Source organism: Salmo salar, chromosome ssa13, assembly GCF_905237065.1.
Source record: "Salmo salar chromosome ssa13, Ssal_v3.1, whole genome shotgun sequence".
Lineage (NCBI taxonomy): Eukaryota > Metazoa > Chordata > Actinopteri > Salmoniformes > Salmonidae > Salmo > Salmo salar.
In genome coordinates, this window is record NC_059454.1 from 109,167,783 (window position 1) to 109,192,655 (window position 24,873).

The following is a 24,873-nucleotide window of genomic DNA, read 5'->3' on the forward strand; positions in this document are numbered from 1 at the left end:
TAGAATCCACAGATTGCGATTTGAAGATAAATATTTTTACTAAGAGTATTAGTATATTAGTAATTGACTGGCCCGGTCTCTCCAGATCTCCTAACAGTACTATTTCTAGGGTCAATTTTAGATCAATGCTATGCATTTTCAGCCATTCCTGAACCTGAGACCAGAAACAGGCTACCTGAGGGCAATACCAAAATAAATGGTCTATTGATTATGTATCCTCACAACAAAATCTGCAGAGCTTCAATGTTTTTATGCCCCAAATATTCAACATTTTGTTGGTGGCAATAATTCTATATACTAATTTTAGCTGAAAAGCACGAAGTCTTGATCCTTGTTGCATTGTTTTATATATCAACTCATATTCGTACTATGGAATGGTACATAAAAAATTTCTTCCCAACTATTTCGCAATTTGTATGGCACAGTTGTCAACATCCTGGTCCTCAAATGAAACTGGTATACCTCCCTATTTATGCTATTTTTATTCCTCCACCAGTTATGATCCGTTATAATGGGCAGACAGACCAGTTCCCTACCTCCTCCCGCTGCCACCCTCCTCCTCCATTTTTGGGGTAATGCTGTAATCAATTGGTTGTACTCTTGGATTGAGCAGACCTTCCCGTACAATTCTGATAACTCCATGAAGGACATAACTCTACCATTCCAATTTACTATATCATTTAAGAACAAAATACCCTTTTCAAAAATCAAAATACCTAATCTCAACCCACCCAATTCATATTCATTATATAAATAGGCACGCTTTATTTTGTCTGGTTTAGCGTCCCAGATAAAGCAAAATATTTTTGCTCATATGATTTGAAAAATGAATCATCAGGACTAGGCAGTGCCATAAGTAAGTGAGTAAACTGAGATATGACTAATGAGTTAATCACGGCAATTTTTCAATAAATAGACAGGTATTTACCTCTCCATGGTTGCAGGATCTTGTCTATTTTTACAAGTTTTCTATTGAAATTCATTGTGGAGAGCTTATTTATATATTTTGTGATATGAATACCGAGTATGTCTACCTCACCATCAGCCCATTTTATAGGTAAACTGCAGGGTAATGTAAAAGTTTTTAAAGATCCAATACGTAAAATTGTACACTTAGGTTTTAGATTTTAGTCCAGAGAGTACAGAAAAGTTATCTAGATCTTCATTGCTGGTATCTAGCTTGCGGATTTAATATAAAACTTGAGCCATCGGCATACATGGACATCTTTGTTTTTAAGCCTTGGATTTCTAATCCTCTAATGGTTTTATTGAATCTGATTTTAATAGATTTTAATAGCATTTCGAAGGCCATAACGAATAGATATGTTGACAGCAGACACCCTTGTTTAACTGCTCTTGACAATTGAAAACTTTCTAAAAAGTAGCCGTTATTCACTATTTTACACCTGGGGTTGCAATACATTATTTGAACCCATTTTATAAGAGAATTAGCGAAATTGAAAATATCCATGCATTTATAAATAAAATAAATTTTTACTTTATCAAATGCCTTTTCAAAATCCACTATAAATACCAGGCCTGGCTTCTTATATGTTTCATGATGTTCTATCATTTGTAGTAGTTGTCGTATATTATCTCCAATGTATCGTCCATGTAAAAAACCTATCTGATCAGGATGAACAATACCTGGTAAAACCTTTTTATTTCTGAGTGCTATGCATTTTGCTAGTATTTTTGCATCACAACATTAAAGTGTAAGCGGCCTCCAGTTTTTCAGATAGACTGGGTCTTTATATTTGCCATCTGGGTCTTGTTTTAATAACATAGAAATCAGACCTTCCTGCTGAGTACCTGACAGACTACCATTTCTATAGGAGTAGTTAAAACAATCAATTTTTTTTGTAATAGATTACATTAGATCGTTCTTGAATAAGTTCCTCAAGTTCTTTTTGTTTTTCCTCTAACTTATTTTGTATCTCTGTAGTATCGTTTTTATTGCTATCGATCTGTACTGCACCTGCATTGCTTGCTGTTTGGGGTTTTAGGCTGGGTTTCTGTACAGCACTTTGTGATATCAGCTGATGTAAGAAGGGCTATATAAATAAATTTGATTTGATTTGATATTACAAATATTCCAGATGCTTAGCTACCGTTACCTGCTTCAACAGCTAGGTTGTGGACCAAATGGCACCCTATTCCCTATGTAGTGCACTGTTTTAACCAGGACCCCGTAGGGTGCCATTTGGGACAGAGTGGGAGCCATAATTCACACAGTAGCTACACCCAGGGCTCTGGTCAAATTAATTAGAGGATGTATCATATCATACGTCTTTATCTGAGACCAGGTTGCTTGTTGCGCCATGACAACAAAGGAGAATTATGAGGATAATTACGTCGGAGGTTAGGAGAACTAGCGACAAAGGTTAGGAGAACTAACGACAAAGGTTAGGAGAACTAACGACAAAGGTTAGGAGAACTAACGACAAAGGTTAGGAGAACTAACGACAAAGGTTAGGAGAACTAACGACAAAGTTTAGGAGAACTAGCGACAAAGGTTAGGAGAACTAATGACAAAGGTTAGGAGAAGTAACGACAAAGTTTAGGAGAAGTAACGACAAAGTTTAACCTGTTGGGTCTAGGGGGCAGCATTTGCACGTCTGGATAAAAAAAATGTACCCGATTTAATCTGGTTACTAATCCTACCCAGTAACTAGAATATGCATATACTTATTATATATGGATAGAAAACACTCTAAAGTTTCCAAAACTGTTTGAATGGTGTCTGTGAGTATAACAGAACTCATTTGGCAGGCAAAACCCTGAGACATTTTCTGACAGGAAGTGGATACCTGATGTGTTGTATTGACTTTAAACCTATCCCATTGAAAAACACAGGGGTTTAGGAATATTTTGGCACTTCCTATTGCTTCCACTAGATGTCACCAGCCTTTACAAAGTGTTTTGAGTCTTCTGGAGGGAGATCTGACCGAACAAGAGCCATGGAACGATGATGGCCCATTAGACACCTTGCGCGCGAGTTCATCTTGGGTACCCTCGTTCCAATACGTTATAAAAGAGTATGCATTCGTCCACCTTGAATATTATTCATGTTCTGGTTAAAAAGGCCCTAATGATTTATGCTATACAACGTTTGACATGTTTGAACGAACGGAAATATATTTTTTCCCCTCGTTCATGACGAGAAGTCCGGCTGGCTTACATCATGTGCTAACGAGACGGAGATTTTTGGACATAAATGATGAGCTTTTTTGAACAAAACTACATTCGTTATGGACCTGTGATACCTGGAAGTGACATCTGATGAAGAGAATCAAAAGTAATGGATTATTTACATAGTATTTTCGATTTTAGATCTCCCCAACATGACGTCTAGTCTGTATCGCAACGCGTATTTTTCTGGGCGCAGTGCTCAGATTATTGCAAAGTGTGATTTCCCAGTAAGGTTATTTTTAAATCTGGCAAGTTGATTGCGTTCAAGAGATGTAAATCTATAATTCTTTAAATGACAATATAATATTTTACCAATGTTTTCTAATTTTAATTATTTAATTTCTGGCGCTGACTTGACTGCCGGTTATTGGAGGAAACGATTTCCTCAACATCAATGCCATAGTAAAACGCTGTTTTTGGATATAAATATGAACTTGATAGAACTAAAAATGCATGCATTGTCTAACATAATGTCCTAGGAGTGTCATCTGATGGAGATTGTAAAAGGTTAGTGCATCATTTTAGCTGGTTTTATGGTTTTGGTGACCCTGTCTTTGACTTGACAAAACATTACACACAACTCTTGTAAATGTACTGTCCTAACATACTCTAAATTTATGCTTTCGCCGTAAAACCTTTTTGAAATCGTAAAACGTGGTTAGATTATGGAGATGTTTATCTTTCAAATGGTGTAACATAGTTGTATTTTTGAAAAATTTGAATTTTGACATTTATTTGGATTCAAATTTGCCGCTCTTGAAATGCACCTGCTGTTGATGGAGTGCACCACGGGTGGCACGCTATCGTCCCACCTAGCCCCAAGAGGTTAAACTAATTCATGATAGAGGTTAGGAGAACAAACGATAAACGAGAACTAACGACAAAGGTTAGGAGAACAAACGATAAACGAGAACTAACGACAAAGGTTAGGAGAACTAACGACAAAGGTTAGGAGAACTAACGACAAAGGTTAGGAGAACTAGCGACAAAGGTTAGGAGAACTAACGACAAAGGTTAGGAGAACTAACGACAAAGGTTAGGAGAACTAGCGACAAAGGTTAGGAGAACTAGCGACAAAGGTTAGGAGAACTAACGACAAAGTTTAGGAGAACTAGCGACAAAGGTTAGGAGAACTAACGACAAAGTTTAGGAGAAGTAACGACAAAGTTTAAAGTAATTCATGATAGAGGTTAGGAGAACAAACGATAAACGAGAACTAACGACAAAGGTTAGGAGAACAAACGATAAACGAGAACTAACGACAAAGGTTAGGAGAACTAACGACAAAGGTTAGGAGAACTAGCGACAAAGGTTAGGAGAACTAGCGACAAAGGTTAGGAGAACTAACGACAAAGGTTAGGAGAACTAACGACAAAGGTTAGGAGAACTAACGACAAAGTTTAGGAGAACTAGCGACAAAGGCTAGGAGAACAAACGATAAACGAGAACTAACGACAAAGGTTAGGAGAACTAGCGACAAAGGCTAGGTGAATTTATGTAGCAGGTTAGGTGAATTATGTTAAGTTTAGAATAAGGGTTAGGGGATGCTACAGTTGTTCCCGACGAAACTTGAACATGCAACCTTTGGATCGCTAGACTGTCGCGGATTACGCCCACCCATCCTCCCTGACCAACCTCTCTCATTTGGATTTTGGTCTAATGTAACTAGACCATCAGTAGGTGTCATACGTCCTGGAGGTGCTCAGAAATACATCCAAGTATATTTCGTATTGGCTCTGACGCCAGCTTGGGTGCTCTCTGTGTGAGATAACACAAATCCCCACCATAAGTGTTTTTCAGCCCCGCCATCTGCCACAGTAACTATCCTTCACTGAGAGAGAGAGAGAGAGAGAGAGAGAGAGAGAGAGAGAGAGAGGAGGGGGGATATGGGGAGAGGACAGAGAGAGAGAGGGGGGAGGGGTAGAGAGAGAGGACAGAGAGAGAGCGAGAGAAAGAGAGAGGGGGGTAGAGAGAGGGGGGGAGGGGCATAGAGGGAGGGGAGAGAGAGAGAGAGGGGGAGGGGTAGAGAGAGAGAGAGAGAGAGAGCAGTTCTCTTCTCCAAATCCATCTGTGGCAGATTCTATCCACAGTTCCGCTCTCTCGTCTCTCCATCTCTCTCTCCTCTCTCCATCCCTCTCTCGTCTCTCCATCCCTCTATCCTCTCTCCATCTCTCTCTCCTCTCCCCATCCCTCTCTCGTCTCTCCATCTCTCTCCTCTCTCCATCTCTCTCTCCTCTCTCCATCTCTCTCTCCTCTCTCCATCCCTCTCTCGTCTCTCCATCCCTCTCTCCTCTCTCCATCTCTCTCTCGTCTCTCCATCCCTCTCTCATCTCTCCATCCCTCTCTCATCTCTCCATCCCTCTCTCCTCTCTCCATCCCTCTCTCATCTCTCCATCCCTCTCCTCTCTCCATCTCTCTCTCCATCCCTCTCTCGTCTCTCCATCCCTCTCTCATCTCTCGATCCCTCTATCCTCTCCATCTCTCTCTCCTTCCCTCTCTCGTCTCTCCATCCCTCTCTCCTCTCTCCATCCCTCTCTCCTCTCTCCATCCCTCTCTCATCTCTCCATCCCTCTCTCATCTCTCCATCCCTCTCTCGTCTCTCCATCCCTCTCTCATCTCTCCATCCCTCTCTCCTCTCTCCATCTCTCTCTCATCTCTCAATCCCTCTCTCCTCTCTCCATCTCTCTCTCCATCCCTCTCTCATCTCTCTATCCCTCTCTCATCTCTCCATCCCTCTCTGGTCTCTCCATCCCTCTCTCATCTCTCCATCCCTCTCTCATCTCTCCATCCCTCTCTCGTCTCTCCATCCCTCTCTCGTCTCTCCATCCCTCTCTCATCTCTCCATCCCTCTCTCATCTCTCCATCCCTCTCTCGTCTCTTCATCCCTCTCTCATCTCTCCATCCCTCTCTCATCTCTCCATCCCTCTCTCCTCTCCTCCATTCAAAAAGCCATTACTGTCCATGCATCCGTCTACCACAGCCATCCCCATCAGAATTATAGCAATAACTAATGTGCCAAACATATGTGAAGGCCTCTGATTCCTGCTTCCTCTCCAAGTCTACGTCCCACATGGCACCCAATATAGTGCACTACTTTAGACCAGGGCCAAAAGGGTTCCGGTCAAAAGTAGTGCACTAAATATGGAATAGGGTGCCATTTAAGATGCTGCCTGTAAGTGATGGCGTGCATTGCATTCACAGACTGGGATGTACTGCATGCATGTGGGCAAACTGTTTAAAATGGACTTGACACATTAACCTTACTCTGTTTTAGCTGAAGATCAGGTTTGGAATCCCTGGGAAAGGTCAAATAAAGGAAGGAAAGAGAGGGAGGGAGGGACATAGAGAAATAGAAAGTTTGACAGAGAGAGAAAGACAGAGACAGACACACACAGACAGAAACCAAAACAGAGAGAGACAGATTGACATAGAGAGAGACAGAGACAGAGACAGAGACAGAGACACAGACAGACAGACAGAGACACAGACAGACAGACAGAGACACAGACAGACAGACAGACAGACAGACAGACAGACAGACAGACAGACAGACAGACAGACAGACAGACAGACAGACAGACAGACAGACAGACAGACAGACAGACAGACAGACAGACAGACAGACAGACAGACAGACAGACAGACAGACAGACAGACAGACAGACAGACAGACAGACAGACAGACAGACTGACAGACTGACAGACCGAGACAGAGAGAGCAACAGAGAGAGAGAAACAGAGACAGACAGACAGACAGACAAAGAGAGTCAGAAAGAGAGAGAAAGAGCAATGTAAACATATGTTTCCGATGCCAATAAAGCCCTTTGAATTGAATTGAGTGAGAGAGAGAGAAACAGAGGCATCTCTTACTACCCACTGGCAGTCAACAGTGAGGATTTCCATCAAGGTAACAGTGAAGCTTAGCTGAGGATCGATGACTGCTGCTTCGTTACGGATTTTTAACACATCATAAATGAACAGCAGCTTTCTGGGTAATCTTATGAGGAGTGTGCTTGTCACGTCGCCATGGTGACTGACTGACAGATAGAAGTATAAATCCAAAAGCTGCCCAGCCACCATATGGGGGGGGGGGGATAAAGGAGAGTTAACGGGGAACATGCAAAGAGCAACGGGCTCCACAACTACGTCCCAAATGGAACCCTACTCCCTATATAGTGCACTACTTTAGACCAGAGCCCTATGAAACCCTATTCCCTATATAGTGCACTACTTTAGACCAGAGGCCTATGAAACCCTATTCCCTATATAGTGCACTACTTTAGACCAGAGCCCTATGGAACCCTATTCCCTATATAATGCACTACTTCAAACCAGAGCCCTATAGGACCCTATTCCCTATATAGTGCACTACTTTAGACCAGAGCCCTATGGAACCCTATTCCCTATATAGTGCACTACTTTAGACCAGAGCCCTATGGAACCCTATTCCCTATATAGTGCACTACTTTAGACCAGAGCCCTATAGGACCCTATTCCTTATATAGTGCACTACTTTAGACCAGAGTCCTATGGCACAATGTTCCCTATATAGTGCACTACTTTTAACCAGGGTAGTCCACTATATAGGGAATAGGGTACCATTTGTGATTCATACCACCATTCACCTTCATTAACCTGTACCCCCGCACATTTACTCTGTACCGACACCCGCTGTATACAGCCTCGTTATTGCTATTTTATCGTGTTACTTTTTATTAGATTTTTAACTTTCGATGAATTAGTAAATATTTTCTTAACTCTTCTTGAACTGCATTGTTGGTTAAGGGCTTGTGAGTAAGCATTTCGCGGTAAAGGTCTACACCTGTTGTGTTTGGCACATGTGACAAATAACATTTGATTTGATTCAAGTAATCAACTAATTATTAAGCTTTGATAATTTTAATCAGCTGTGTGGTGTTTGGGTAAAAACCAACACGTTCACCCTTCGGGGTCCCGACGACAGAGTTTGGGAAACGCTGCAGAAGCCCTGCTGTGTTTCTGCACGTCCTAACACGCTTAACCTCTATGGGTTCTGAAATGGGCAGAAAGATTAAATTATTTTTAATCTAACTGCACTGTCCATTTTACAGTAGCTATTACAGTGAAAGAATACCATGCTATTGTTTGAAGAGAGTGCACAGTTATGAACTTGAAAATGTATTAATAAACCAACTAGGCACATTTGAGCAGACTTGATACAACATTTTGAACATATATACAATGGTTCGTTGGATCAGTCTAAAAAGTTTACACATACACTGCTGCCATCTAGTGGTCAAAATCTAAATTGGGCTGGAATAATACATTATGGCTTTTCTCTTGCTGTTTCAAAGATAATGCGTTATATTCTCCTACATTAATTTCACATTTCCACAAACTTCAAAGTATTTCCTTTCAAATGGTATCAAGAATATGCATATCCTTACTTCAGGTCCTGAGCTACAGGCAGTTAGGTTTGGTTATGTCATTTTAGGCAAAAATTGAAAAAAAGGGTTGGATCCTTAATTAAAGAAAGTGTCGACCAACGCAATGCATTTGAAGTGAAGGAAACTGTGAACCATCTGTATGAAAGCCATTTCAATTAATTAATGTGAATGTGAATACTTGTGAATCGGTATGAAGACAATGTTAACCTGTTAGGGCTAGGGGGCAGTATTGACACGGCTGGATAAAAAACATACCCGATTTAATCTGGTTACCACTCCTACCCAGTAACTAGAATATGCATATACTTATTACATATGGATAGAAAACACCCTAAATTTTCTAAAACTGTTTGAATGGTGTCTGTGAGTATAACAGAACTCAAATGGCAGGTCAAAACCTGAGAGATTCCTTTACAGGAAGTGGCCTGTCTGACCATTTCTTGAACTTCTTTTCCATCTCTATCATTTACTAAGGATCTCTGCTCTAACGTGACACTTCCCATGTCGTCCATAGGCGCTCAGAGCCCGGGAAAAAACAGAATGTCGTCATTCCAGCCCCAGGCTGAAACACATTATCGCCTTTCTCAAGTGGCCGATCAAGGGACACTGGGCTTATTCGCGTGACCCCGACCGCCCCCGCCTTTGGGATTTTTTTCCTCTGTTTGCCGAAAAGGAGATTCCCTGTCGGAATATTATCGCTTTTCTACGAGAAAAATGTCGTAAAAATTGATTTTAAACAGCGGTTGACATGCTTCGAAGTACGGTAATGGAATATTTAGAATTTTATTGTCACGAATTGCGCCATGCGCGCGACACTTCTTTACTATTTCGGATAGTGTCTGGAACGCATCGAACAAAACGCCGCTATTCGGATATAACGATGGATTATTTTGGACCAAACCAACATTTGTTATTGAAGTAGCAGTCCTGGGTGTGCATTCTGACGAAGACAACAAAAGGTAATCAAACTTTTATAATAGTAAATATGATTATGGTGAGTGCTAAACTTGCCGGGTGTCTAAATAGCGAGCCCGTGATGCCTGGGCTATGTACTTAGAATATTGCAAAATGTGCTTTCACCAAAAAGCTATTTTAAAATCGGACATATCGAGTGCATAGAGGAGGTCTGTATCTATAATTCTTAAAATAATTGTTATGCTTTTTGTGAACGTTTATCGTGAGTAATTTAGTAAAATGTTAGCGAATTCCCCGGAAGTTTGCGGGGGTATGCTAGTTCTGAACGTCACATGCTAATGTAAAAAGCTGGTTTTTGATATAAATATGAACTTGATTGAACAAAACATGCATGTATTGTATAACATAATGTCCTAGGGTTGTCATCTGATGAAGATCATCAAAGGTGAGTGCTGCATTTAGCTGTCTTCTGGGTTTTGGTGACATTATATGCTGGCTTGAAAAATGGGTGTCTGATTATTTCTGGCTTGGTACTCTGCTGACATAATCTAATGTTTTGCTTTCGTTGTAAAGCCTTTTTGAAATCGGACAGTGTGGTTAGATTAACGAGAGTCTTGTCTTTAAATGGCTGTAAAATAGTCATATGTTTGAGAAATTGAAGTAATAGGATTTTTAAGGTTTTGAAAATCGCGCCACAGGCTGGCAGTGGTTGTTACGTAGGTGGGACGCAAGCGTCCCACCTAGCCCATAGAGGTTAACAGTACTGCTGCTCATAAACAGTACTACTGCTCCTTTATAGTACTGCTGCTCATAAACAGTATTACTGCTCCTATACAGTACTACTGCTCCTATACAGTACTACTGCTCCTATACAGTACTACTGCTCCTATACAGTACTGCTGCTCATAAACAGTATTACTGCTCCGATAAAGTACTGCTGCTCCTATACAGTACTGCTGCTCCTATACAGTACTGCTGCTCCTATACAGTACTGCTGCTCCTATACAGTACTACTGCTCCAATACAGTACTGCTGCTCCTATACAGTACTGCTGCTCCTATACAGTACTACTGCTCCTATACAGTACTGCTGCTCATAAACAGTATTACTGCTCCTATACAGTACTACTGCTCCGATAAAGTACTGCTGCTCCTATAGAGTACTGCTGCTCCTATACAGGACTGCTGCTCTTATACAGTACTACTGGTCCTATACAGTACTGCTGCTCCTATACAGTACTACTGCTCCTATACAGTACTGCTGCTCCTATACAGTACTGCTTCTCCTATACAGTACTACTGCTCCTATACAGCCCTACTGCTCCGATAAAGTACTGCTGCTCCTTAACAGTACTGCTGCTCCTATACAGTACTACTGCTCCTATACAGTACTAATGCTCCTTAACAGTACTGCTGCTCCTATACAGTACTACTGCTCTTTAACAGTACTACTGCTCCTTAACAGTACTACTGCTCCTTAACAGTACTACTGCTCCTATACAGTACTACTGCTCCTTAACAGTACTGCTGCTCCTATACAGTACTACTGCTCTTTAACAGTACTACTGCTCCTATACAGTACTGCTGCTCCTTAACCGTACTGCTGCTCCTATACAGTACTGCTGCTCCTATACAGTATTACTGCTCCTTAACAGTACTGCTGCTCCTATACAGTACTACTGCTCTTTAACAGTACTACTGCTCCTTAACAGTACTGCTGCTCCTTAACAGTACTGCTGCTCCTATACAGTACTGCTGCTCCTATACAGTACTGCTGCTCCTATACAGTACTACTGCTCCTATACAGTACTACTGCTCCTATACAGTACTGCTGCTCCTATACAGTACTACTGCTCATAAACAGTACTACTGCTCCTATACAGTACTACTGCTCTTTAACAGTACTACTGCTCCTTAACAGTACTACTGCTCCTTAACAGTACTACTGCTCATAAACAGTACTGCTGCTCCTATACAGTACTGCTGCTCCTATACAGTACTACTGCTCCTATACAGTACTACTGCTCCTATACAGTACTACTGCTCCTATACAGTACTGCTGCTCCTATACAGTACTACTGCTCCTATACAGTACTACTGCTCCTATACAGTACTGCTGCTCCTATACAGTACTGCTGCTCCTATAGAGTGCTGCTCCTATACAGTACTGCTGCTCCTATACAGTACTACTGCTCCTATACAGTACTGCTGCTCCTATAGAGTGCTGCTCCTATACAGTACTGCTGCTCCTATAGAGTGCTGCTCCTTCTTAACAGGGCCTTGTTACAACCCTGCACCATTTACATGACATAAAAAGACCATTTAATCCCACATTGGGTTGTATACAGACATCACAAACTCTGTCCTCTTGCTGCTGTAAAATAAGGTATTGAAATCAGTCTGTGATAAAAGGGTGTTTATGCCAGTCCGCTGTACCAGCGCCAAAACTCTGGTATGTTTCATCCGATAGCTTGATCTTCATCTTCTTTTTAAAATGCTAGCCAACATGTTTTCGACACTTTTTTTCTTCCCCTTGGCTCTCTCTTGTCCCTCTGCAGCAGACATATGGTGAGCAATATGTGTGGAGCATCAAATCGTAATGGAATCACAATATCACATTAAATATAGAATAGTGAGAATCATGAGAATCACTCTACATATCGTATTATCAGTATGGTGATAATATCATATCGGCAGTATGGTGATAATATCGTTTCAGCAGTATGGTGATAATATCGTTTCAGCAGTATGATGATAATATCGTTTCAGCAGTATGGTGATAATATCGTTTCAGCAGTATGGTGATAATATCGTTTCAGCAGTATGGTGATAATATCATTTCAGCAGTATGGTGATAATATCGTTTCAGCAGTATGGTGATAATATCGTTTCAGCAGTATGGTGATAATATCATATCGGCAGTATGGTGATAATATCGTTTCAGCAGTATGGTGATAATATCGTTTCAGCAGTATGGTGATAATATCGTTTCAGCAGTATGGTGATAATATCGTTTCAGCAGTATGGTGATAATATCGTTTCAGCAGTATGGTGATAATATCGTTTCAGCAGTATGGTGATAATATCATATCGGCAGTATGGTGATAATATCGTTTCGGCAGTATGGTGATAATATCGTTTCAGCAGTATGGTGATAATATCGTTTCAGCAGTATGGTGATAATATCGTATTGTGAGGTCCATGGATCAACTCCCAGCCCAAGCTGTAGCTGTAGCTGTAGCTGTAGCTGTAGCTGTAGCTGTAGCTGTCATGTAGTTCATCTATGTTAAATAAATCCCTAAGTGACGTATAGTTGTCATGTACTTTATTTCTGTCATTTCAAAATGGCAATCAAATCTTAACGCTTGATACACTGTTTAAATCCCTGACAGAGTTTGGCATTTCCCAACTCCATGGTTTTCAGCGTTTTGTCCGGCAGTTCCTCCGGCAAGGAGGAACTGAAACCGTTTAATTTTCCACAGATTAGTGGGCATGAAAGGTGATGGAGAGGAGACAGGGAGAGAGAGAGACGTGTTTTGCCTCTCTTAGTGTGTGTGGCCGCGTGTGTGTGTGTGTGCACACATGCGTATGTCTGTATGTCTGTGTGTGTGTGTGTGTGTGTGTGTGTGTGTGTGTGTGTGTGTGTGTGTGTGTGTGTGTGTGTGTGTGTGTGTGTGTGTGTGTGTGTGTCCGTCCGTGTGTGTGTGTGTGTGTGTCCGTCCGTGTGTGTGTGTGTGTGTGTGTCCGTCCGTCCGTGTGTGTGTGTGTGTGTGTGTGTCCGTCCGTGTGTGTGTGTGTGTGTGTGTGTGTGTGTGTGTGTGTGCCCGCAGAGAGAAATTGCCACCGGGCGACGAGCGGCGGTCTCGTAGGACTTACCGAGAACGGACAGCTCACAGGAAGCCGTGATGTTCTGGTTCTTGTTAAACGCCACGCAGCTGTAGGAGCCTGAATCATCGTCTGTTACACTGCTGATCAGGAGGTTACTGCCGCCCAGCAGGGAGTACTTCTTAGACCTGCAGGAACAGGGAGGAACAAAACTGTCCAAGACAACAAAGATTTGTAGGCCTACACAATAAGTAACAATGTGAGTGTGTTCAGTGCCCTGTGAACCTGTGATAACCTGGTATATCATATTCTCCCTCAGAAATATGACATTAATCGATTCAGTGACATTTTTTAAAACGTATTTCTTATGGACAGTGAGAAGAACTGACGACATCACAACCAGACTAGAACCAGTCTGTAATGTCGTCTCTTCAACCAGTCTGTAATGTCATCTCTTCAACCAGTCTGTAATGTCATCTCTTCAACCAGTCTGTAATGTCATCTCTTCAACCAGTCTGTAATGTCATCTCTTCAACCAGTCTGTAATGTCATCTCTTCAACCAGTCTGTAATGTCATCTCTTCAACCAGTCTGTAATGTCATCTCTTCAACCAGTCTGTAATGTCATCTCTTCAACCAGTCTGTAATGTCGTCTCTTCAACCAGTCTGTAATGTCGTCTCTTCAACCAGTCTGTAATGTCATCTCTTCAACCAGTCTGTAATGTCGTCTCTTCAACCAGTCTGTAATGTCATCTCTTCAACCAGTCTGTAATGTCGTCACTTCAACCGGTCTGTAATGTCGTCTCTTCAACCAGTCTGTAATGTCGTCACTTCAACCAGTCTGTAATGTCATCTCTTCAACCAGTCTGTAATGTCGTCACTTCAACCAGTCTGTAATGTCATCTCTTCAACCAGTCTGTAATGTCATCTCTTCAACCAGTCTGTAATGTCATCTCTTCAACCAGTCTGTCATGTCATGTCTTCAACCAGTCTGTAATGTCATCTCTTCAACCAGTCTGTAATGTCGTCTCTTCAACCAGTCTGTAATGTCATCTCTTCAACCAGTCTGTAATGTCATCTCTTCAACCAGTCTGTAATGTCATCTCTTCAACCAGTCTGTAATGTCATCTCTTCAACCAGTCTGTAATGTCATCTCTTCAACCAGTCTGTAATGTCATCTCTTCAACCAGTCTGTAATGTCATCTCTTCAACCAGTCTGTAATGTCATCTCTTCAACCAGTCTGTAATGTCATCTCTTCAACCAGTCTGTAATGTCGTCTCTTCAACCAGTCTGTAATGTCATCTCTTCAACCAGTCTGTAATGTCATCTCTTCAACCAGTCTGTAATGTCGTCTCTTCAACCAGTCTGTAATGTCATCTCTTCAACCAGTCTGTAATGTCATCTCTTCAACCAGTCTGTAATGTCGTCTCTTCAACCAGTCTGTAATGTCATCACTTCAACCAGTCTGTAATGTCATCTCTTCAACCAGTCTGTAATGTCGTCTCTTCAACCAGTCTGTAATGTCGTCACTTCAACCAGTCTGTAATGTCATCTCTTCAACCAGTCTGTAATGTCATCTCTTCAACCAGTCTGTAATGTCATCTCTTCAACCAGTCTGTAATGTCGTCTCTTCAACCAGTCTGTAATGTCGTCACTTCAACCAGTCTGTAATGTCGTCTCTTCAACCAGTCTGTAATGTCATCTCTTCAACCAGCTTTGCCAGCTGGGTAGTGATTTGATGATCTGCCTCTCACCAGCTCTGTGTCATCACACAAGCCAAAAGTATCACGGAACAGATAGGTGGAACATAAAAAGGACTACTTCCCAAATGGCACCCTTTTCCCTATATAGTGCACTACTTTAGACCAGAGCCCTATGGAACCCTATTCTCTATATAGTGCACTACTTTAGACCAGAGCCCTATGGAACCCTATTCCCTATATAGTGCACTACTTTAGACCAGAGACCTATGGAACCCTATTCCCCATATAGTGCACTACTTTAGACCAGAGCCCTATGGAACCCTATTCTCTATATAGTGCACTACTTTAGACCAGAGCCCTATGGCACCCTATTCCCTATATATAGTGCACTACTTTAGACCAGAGCCCTATGGCACCCTATTCCCTATATATAGTGCACTACTTTAGACCAGAGCCCTATGGAACCCTATTCCCTATATAGTGCACTACATTTGTCCAGAGCCCATATTGCAAAATAGTGCACTAAATAGTAAATACAGTGATATTGAGTCACTCACCTGCTCTGGATAATCTCAGTTCCTCTCGTCCAGTGGAAGGCGGGGGTGGGGAAGCCCGAAGCGGAGCACTCCAACACAGCATCTCTCCCCAGGAGGGAGGTCACTCTCTGGGGCTGCTGGAGGAAAATAAGGCCCCTGGTGGTCCCAGGCTCTGGAGAGAGAGAGAGAGAGACAGAGAGAGAGAGAGAGAGAGAGAGAGAGAGAGAGAGACAGAGAGAGAGAGACAGAGAGAGACAATGTTTTTATCCTCTTATCCAACTGAGTGTTGAGTGGGGCCAATAGTCTGCTTTTATTTGGAAAATTAACCAGTTGGTGTAAGAAGTTAAACTACCAGCTGCTTAAACTAGTGGCTGGTTAAACTACCAGCTGGTTATAATAGTGGCTGGTTAAAATAGTGGCTGGTTAAACTAGTGGCTGGTTAAACTAGTGACTGGTTATACTAGTGGCTGGTTAAACTACCAGCTGGTTAAACTAGTGGCTGGTTAAACTAGTGGCTGGTTATTATAGTGGCTGGTTAAACTAGTGGCTGGTTAAACTAGTGGCTGATTATAATAGTGGCTGGTTATAATAGTGGCTGATTATAATAGTGGCTGGTTATAATAGTGGCTGGTTATAATAGTGGCTGGTTAAACTAGTGGCTGGTTAAACTAGTGGCTGGTTAAACTAGTGGCTGGTTAAACTAGTGGTTGATTATAATAGTGGCTGGTTAAACAGTGGCTGGTTATAACAGTGGCTGGTTATAATAGTGGCTGGTTATAATAGTGGCTGGTTAAACTAGTGGCTGGTTAAACTAGTGGCTGGTTAAACTAGTGGCTGGCTAAACTAGTGGTTGATTATAATAGTGACTGGTTATAATAGTGGCTGGTTATAATAGTGGCTGGTTATAATAGTGGCTGGTTATAATAGTGGCTGGTTATAATTGTGTGGTTGTCAGTGGATGAATGACTACATATTTCAATGGGAAACATCATCTGAATCATTTTTAAAAAAGGCTTCAAATGTTTAATTCATTCTCATCCCGGGGCCAGTATGTCCTAAGGCGTTTTTACTTCACTGTAAAAAAAATTTTGCGCCAGAATATCCCCATGAGATTCATTCACTTACATTTTATTTGTGTTACCTCTGTCTGTTCCTTAAATGTTATTTTTCTTTGTGTTGTCTCATCTCCTAACAAGCCCTGTGGTTCATATAGAACTTTCTGAACAAGAGACAAGAGACTGTTGCTGAGGGCAAATACAATGTAAATTGGGAACAACACACTACGGAGGGAACGTCACACACTACGGAGGGAACATCACACACTACGGAGGGAACATCACACACTAAGGAGGGAACAACACACACTACGGAGGGAACAACACACACTAAGGAGGGAACAACACACACTAAGGAGGGAACAACACACACTACGGAGGGAACGTCACACACTACGGAGGGAACGTCACACACTACGGAGGGAACATCACACACTACGGAGGGAACATCACACACTAAGGAGGGAACAACACACTAAGGAGGGAACATCACACACTACGGAGGGAACAACACACACTAAGGAGGGAACATCACACACTACGGAGGGAACAACACACACTACGGAGGGAACATCACACACTACGGAGGGAACAACACACACTAAGGAGGGAACAACACACACTAAGGAGGGAACATCACACACTAAGGAGGGAACAACACACACTAAGGAGGGAACAACACACACTAAGGAGGGAACAACACACACTAAGGAGGGAACAACACACTACGGAGGGAACAACACACACTAAGGAGGGAACAACACACACTACGGAGGGAACAACACACACTAAGGAGGGAACAACACACACTAAGGAGGGAACAACACACACTACGGAGGGAACAACACACACTAAGGAGGGAACAACACACACTAAGGAGGGAACAACACACACTAAGGAGGGAACAACACACTAAGGAGGGAACAACACACACTACGGAGGGAACAACACACACTAAGGAGGGAACAACACACACTAAGGAGGGAACAACACACACTACGGAGGGAACAACACACACTAAGGAGGGAACAACACACACTAAGGAGGGAACAACACACTAAGGAGGGAACAACACACACTAAGGAGGGAACAACACACACTAAGGAGGGAACAACACACACTAAGGAGGGAACAACACACACTAAGGAGGGAACAACACACACTAAGGAGGGAACATCACACACTAAGGAGGGAACATCACACACTACGGAGGGAACAACACACACTAAGGAGGGAACAACACACTAAGGAGGGAACAACACACACTAAGGAGGGAACATCACACACTACGGAGGGAACAACACACACTAAGGAGGGAACAACACACACTAAGGAGGGAACATCACACACTACGGAGGGAACAACACACACTAAGGAGGGAACATCACACACTAAGGAGGGAACAACACACACTAAGGAGGGAACAACACACACTAAGGAGGGAACAACACACTAAGGAGGGAACAACACACACTAAGGAGGGAACATCACACACTACGGAGGGAACAACACACACTAAGGAGGGAACAACACACACTAAGGAGGGAACAACACACACTAAGGAGGGAACAACACACACTACGGAGGGAACATCACACACTAAGGAGGGAACAACACACACTACGGAGGGAACATCACACACTAAGGAGGGAACAACACACACTACGGAGGGAACAACACACACTAAGGAGGGAACAACACACACTAAGGAGGGAACAACACACTAAGGAGGGAACATCACACACTAAGGAGGGAACAACACACACTAAGGAGGGAACAACACACACTAAGGAGGGAACAACACACTAAGGAGGGAACATCACACACTAAGGAGGGAACAACACACACTAAGGAGGGAACAACACACACTAAGGAGGGAACAACACACTACGGAGGGAACATCACACACTAAGGAGGGAACAACACACACTACGGAGGGAACAACACACACTAAGGAGGGAACAACACACACTACGGAGGGAACAACACACACTACGGAGGGAACAACACACTAAGGAGGGAACAACACACACTAAGGAGGGAACAACACACACTACGGAGGGAACAACACACACTACGGAGGGAACAACACACTAAGGAGGGAACATCACACACTAAGGAGGGAACATCACACACTAAGGAGGGAACAACACACACTAAGGAGGGAACAACACACACTAAGGAGGGAACAACAAACACTAAGGAGGGAACAACACACTAAGGAGGGAACATCACACACTAAGGAGGGAACAACAAACATCACTGTGGGGTAACATAAGCCGCAATGCATTCCTTCTACATCCTTATATCTCAGCATGTCACAACAGCGGCTTGACAAACCTGACCTGTTTAAGACACCCAATTCAGAAAATCCAACTCCAGTCACCACTCCACTGGGGGATTTCCCCAGTCACCACTCCACTGGGGGATTTCTCCAGTCACCACTCCACTGGGGGATTTCCCCAGTCACCACTACACTGGGGGATTTCCCCAGTCACCACTACACTGGGGGATTTCTCCAGTCACCACTACACTGGGGGATTATCTCCAGTCACCACTACACTGGGGTATTTCCCCAGTCACCACTACACTGGGGGATTTCCCCAGTCACCACTACACTGGGGGATTTATCCAGTCACCACTACACTGGGGGATTTATCCAGTCACCACTACACTGGGGGATTATCTCCAGTCACCACTACACTGGGGGATTATCTCCAGTCACCACTACACTGGGGGATTTCCCCAGTCACCACTACACTGGGGGATTTATCCAGTCACCACTACACTGGGGGATTTCCCCAGTCACCACTACACTGGGGGATTTATCCAGTCACCACTACACTGGGGGATTATCTCCAGTCACCACTACACTGGGGGATTTATCCAGTCACCACTACACTGGGGGATTTCTCCAATGTGATTGTGAGTGTTCTCACTTCAATACCTGCAATTTAGATCCAGACCTGATTGTATTTCCCCAACAACACAAAGTGCAGGCAGGGCCATGTAGTCAGTGGTTTATCTGACAGAAAGGGAGATGGAGGGTGAATGTGTGTGTGTGTGCGTGCGTGTGCGTGTGCGTGTGCGCGCGCGTGTGTGCGCGCGCGCGTGTGTGTGTGTGTGTGTGTGTGTGTGTGTGTGTGTCAGGTAGACTGAGGGTTCAGGGCTCCAGAGCAATTGGCTGTGAGATAGAACTGAAATGGCCCTCTATAAGCCTTTGTTTCCTCAGGCATACACATCCCAAAGCAACTGGAGAGGTAGTTAAATGCATGTGTGTGTGTGTGTGCGTGTGCGTGTGCGCGTGCGTGCGCACGTGCGTGCGCGCGTGCGTGCGTGTGTGTGTGTGTGTATAAGTGTTTATGGGTTTGACTGGATGAATTAGATCCATGTCACATGACCCATTTGTATTGTAGGAAATAGGAATCTTTACAAAATAAATCCTTTGATTTTACTGAAGCTTGACTAGATTTCTTTCACAGGAACAGTTGTGATAGCATGTGATTGCCATAATTTACATATGGGCCAACAGATATGCATCTTTTGAGGGAAGACTGTGATCTGCCTAGCAGTTAAGAGCGTTTGGCTAGTAAACCGAAATGTCGCTTGTTCAAAACCCTGAGATGACAAGGTGTAAAATCTGTTGATGTCAATTTGAGCAAAGGCACTTAACCCTAATCGCTCCTGTAAGTCGCTCTGGATAAGTGTCTGATAAATTACTTAAACGTAAAGCTACAGTTGAAGTGGGAAGTTTACATACACCTTAGCCAAATACATTTAAACTCAGTTTTTCACAATTCCTGACATTTAATCCTAGTAAAAAAAAAGTTCAGTTAGGATCACCACTTTATTTTTAAGAATGTGAAATGTCAGAATAATAATAGAGAGAATGATTTATTTCAGCTTTCATCACATTCCCAGTGGGTCATAAGTTTTCATACACTCAATTAGTATTTGGTAACATTGCCTTTAAATTGTTTAACTTGGGTCAAACGTTTCGGGTAGCCTTCCACAAGCTTCCCACAATAAGTTGGGGGAATTTTGGCCCATTCCTCCTGACAGAGCTGGTGTAACTGAGTCAGCTTTGTAGGCCTCCACGCTTTTTCAGTTCCGCCCACAAATTTTCTATAGGATTGAGGTCAGGGCTTTGTGATGGCCACTCCAATACCTTGACTTTGTTGTCTTTAAGCCATTTTGCCACAACATTGGAAGTATGCTTGGGGTCATTGTCCATTTGGAAGACCCATTTGCGACCAAGCTTTAACTTCCTGACTGATGTCTTGAGATGCTGCTTCAATATATCCACATAATTTTCCATCCTCATGATGCCATCTATTTTGTGAAGCGCACCAGTCTCTCCTGCAGCAAATCACCCCCACAACATGATGCTGCCACCCCCATGCTTCACGGTTGGGATGGTGTTCTTCGGCTTGCAAGCCTCCCCCTTTTTCCTCCAAACATAACGATGGTCATTATGGCCAAACAGTTCTATTTTGGTCAAGCAAAGAGGCACTGAGTTCGAAGGTAGGCCTTGAAATAGATCCACAGGTACACCTCCAATTGACTCAAATTATGTCAATTAGCCTATCAGAAGCTTCTAAAGCAATGACAGAATTTTCTGGAATTTTCCAAGCTGTTTAAAGGCACAGTCAACTTAGTGTATGTTAACTTCTGACCCACTGGAATTGTGATACAGTGAATTATAAGTGAAATAATCTGTCTGTTATCAACTGTTGGAAAAATGACTTGTGTCATGCACAAAGTAGATGTCCTAACTGACTTGTCAAAACTATAGTTTGTTAAGAAAGAATTTGTGGAGTGGTTGAAAAAACGAGTTTTAATGACGCCAACCTAAGTTGTATGTAAACTTCCGACTTCAACTGTATCTATATTGTAATGTGAAGATCCACAACAAGTAGCAGTAACTCACTGTGAATGGAACTGGGAATAAAATGTCTCATGGCATTTGCATCAACAGTGAATAAACCTATTTTTCCCTGTATGCCATAGTGAATGGGACGGTGAATGAAACGGTGTGGCATTGGAGCACGAAAACATTTGAAGGAACAAATATAAAATCGAAAAACTGGCAGTAGGTTGAAACAACATCTTTGTTATACAATGCTGCCTGGTGAACAACCCCACTACCACATGTATAATTAAAGCTACAACTAATGTCTTCAACACAGTGGCTTGTTGTCTGCGTCTCAAAGCTCGGCCGGCTAAGTTCTAATGGGGTTAAACAGTTCAACTAAGCTCATGAGTCATTTTTCAGATATATTCTTCAATGATTACAGCCACAAAACAATGATTAAAGCCTAAAAACACTGATTAAAGGCAAACAAAAAAAAAACAATGATTAAAGCCTTAAAACTATGATTAAAGCCTAAACGGATGTTTGAATCCCACGTTGCCTCCTTAATCTCTTAACATCTTGGTGGACACGGGTGTTGAATCAGGCAGATCTAGCAGGTAGCCAAGTGGTCAGAGTGTTGGGCCAGTAACTGGAAGGTTGCTGGATCAAATACCTGAGCTGACAAGGTAAAAAATCTGCCGTTCTGCCCCTGTGCAAGGCAGTTAACCCCCTGTTCCCTGGGTGTCGTGGATGTCGATTAAGGCAGCCCCCTCCCCCCCGCATCTCTCTGATTCAGAGGGGTTTGGATTAAATGTGAAAGACTCAACTAGGTATCCGCCTTTACCAGGCACAGAGACAGCTGTCAGCACAATAACGCGCCATGCCAGGAAAGAGTTAGCACTCACAATGAGGAGACTAAGCCTGTGTCCCAAATGGCTCCCTATTTCCTACATGGTGCACTACTTTTGACGCTTAACCTTGCACCATTCCATCTCTGATAGGGAGGAACACGCCCGAATTGATTACAACTCGAACTATCAAAGGAGACCGTCAGATGGACACATTGTCATTGTCTAGCTAGTCAACCGGTATGTGAATTTGGATGAGCACCCTCTTCCCTTCTCGCTCGGCAGCTTGGAATAGCTATTGATTCTTGCACATGCTCAGTGAGAGCCTCCTGCTGGCAGTACCTGCTGTAATGGTAACAGCTAGGGTTTGTTACCATAGAGATCCGTTTAAATGAAGTATTCTAATTCCCAATTCTATCGTTATCACTGATCACCATGGAAACGGTAAAATGCTATGCTCATTTTTCCAGCGGGCAAAACGTTATACATGTCCATCCACTCTATTGAGAACCCAGAAGTACTTCATCTCCCTCTATGATGTTGTGTCTCTGGCGGCAAAGGTCACAGACCTCAGGAGAGAGATGATATTTAAGATCTGTCTGTCTGTCTGTCTGTCTGTCTGTCTGTCTGTCTGTCTGTCTGTCTGTCTGTCTGTCTGTCTGTCTGTCTGTCTGTCTGTCTGTCTGTCTGTCTGTCTGTCTGTCTGGGAACCATAGTCTGTCTGTCTGTCTGTCTGTCTGTCTGTCTGTCTGTCTGTCTGTCTGGCTGTCTGTCTGGCTGTCTGTCTGTCTGTCTGTCTCGGTCTGTCTGTCTGTCTGTCTGTCTGTCTGTCTGTCTGTCTGTCTGTCTGTCTGTCTGTCTGTCTGTCTGTCTGTCTGTCTGTCTGTCTGTCTGTCTGTCTGTCTGTCTGTCTGTCTGTCCCTCAATGTGATCAAGACAAAGGAGATGATTGTGGACTACAGGAAAAAAAGGACCGAGCACGCCCCTATTCTCATCGATGGGGCTGTAGTGGAACAGGTTGAGAGCTTCAAGTTCCTTGGTGTCCACATCACCAACAAACTAACATGGTCCAAGCACACCAAGACAGTCGTGAAGAGGGCACGACAAAACCTATTCCCCCTCAGGAGACCGAAAAGATTTGGCATGGATCCTCAGATCCTCAAAAGGTTTTACAGCTGCACCATCGAGAGCATCCTGACTGGTTGCATCACCGCCTGGTATGGCAACTGCTAAGCCTCCGACTGCAAGCCACTACAGAGGGTAGTACGAACGGCCCATTACGTCACTGGGGCCAAGCTTCCTGCCATCCAGGACCTCTATACCAGGCGCTGTCAGAGGAAGGCCCTAAAAATTGTCAAAGACTCCAGCCACCCTAGTCACAGACTGTTCTCTCTGCTACCACACGGCAAGCGGTACTGGAGTGCAAAGTCCAGGTCCAAGAGGCTTCTAAAAAGCTTCTACCCCCAAGCCATAAGACTCCTGAACATCTAGTCAAATGGCTACCCAGACTATTTAAATTGCCCCCCCCTCCCCTCCCTTATCCATACCACTGCCACTCTCTGTTGTCATCTTTGCATAGTCACTTTAATGACCCCATTGAAGTTGGAAGTTTACATACACTTGGAGTCATTAAAACTCGTTTTTCAACCACTCCAAAAAAATTATTGTTATCAAACTATAGTTTTGGCAAGTCAGTTAGGACATCTACTTTGTGCATGACACAAGTAATTTTTCCAACAATTGTTTACAGACAGATTATTTCACTGTATCACAATTCCAGTGGGTCAGAAGTTTATGTACACTAAGTTGACTGTGCCTTAAAACAGCTTGGAAAGTTCCAGAAAATGATGTCATGGCTTTAGAAGCTTCTGATAGGCTAATTGACATCATTTGAGTCAATTGGAGGTGTACCTGTGGATGTATTTCAAGGTCTACCTTCAAACTCAGTGCATTTTTGCTTGACATCATGGGAAAATCAAAAGAAATCAGCCAAGACCTCTACAAGTCTGGTTCATCCTTGGGAGCAATTTCCAAATGCTTGAAGGTACCACGTTCATCTGTACAAACAATTGTACGCAAGTATAAACACCATGGGACCACGCAGCTGTCATACCGCTCAGGAAGGAGACGCGTTCTGTCTCCTAGAGATGAACGTACTTTGGTGCGAAAAGTGTAAATCAATCCCAGAACAACAGCAAAGGACCTTGTGAAGATGCTGGAGGAAACAGGTAGAAACGTATCTATATCCACAGTAAAACGAGTCCTATATCGACATAACCTGAAAGGCCGCTCAGCAAGGAAGAAGCCGGTGCTCCAAAACCACCCTAAAAAAGCCAGACTACGGTTTGCAACTGCACATGAGGACAAAGATTGTACTTTTTGGTGAAATGTCCTCTGGTCTGATGAAACAAAAACAGAACTGTTTGGCCATAATGACCATCGTTATGTTTGGAGGAAAATGTGGGAGGCTTGCAAGCCGAAGAACACCATCCCAACCATGAAGCATGGGGGTGGCAGCA

General features: G+C 43.1%; 1 protein-coding gene across 6 annotated transcripts in view; it reads right to left on the bottom strand.

The window, feature by feature from the left end:
- The window catches only part of LOC106568544 (netrin receptor DCC), a 597,715-nt gene that overhangs the window by 336,132 nt on the left and 236,710 nt on the right, over positions 1–24,873 (bottom strand). For all 6 annotated transcript variants that reach the window (XM_045692661.1, XM_045692664.1, XM_045692659.1 and 3 more), the window contains exons 4-5: positions 15,618–15,768; positions 13,409–13,545 (exon numbers count right to left, since the gene is read on the bottom strand). In XM_045692661.1, coding sequence (XP_045548617.1) covers positions 13,409–13,545; positions 15,618–15,768 — 288 coding nt within the window. The remainder of the gene's footprint in view (positions 1–13,408; positions 13,546–15,617; positions 15,769–24,873) is intronic.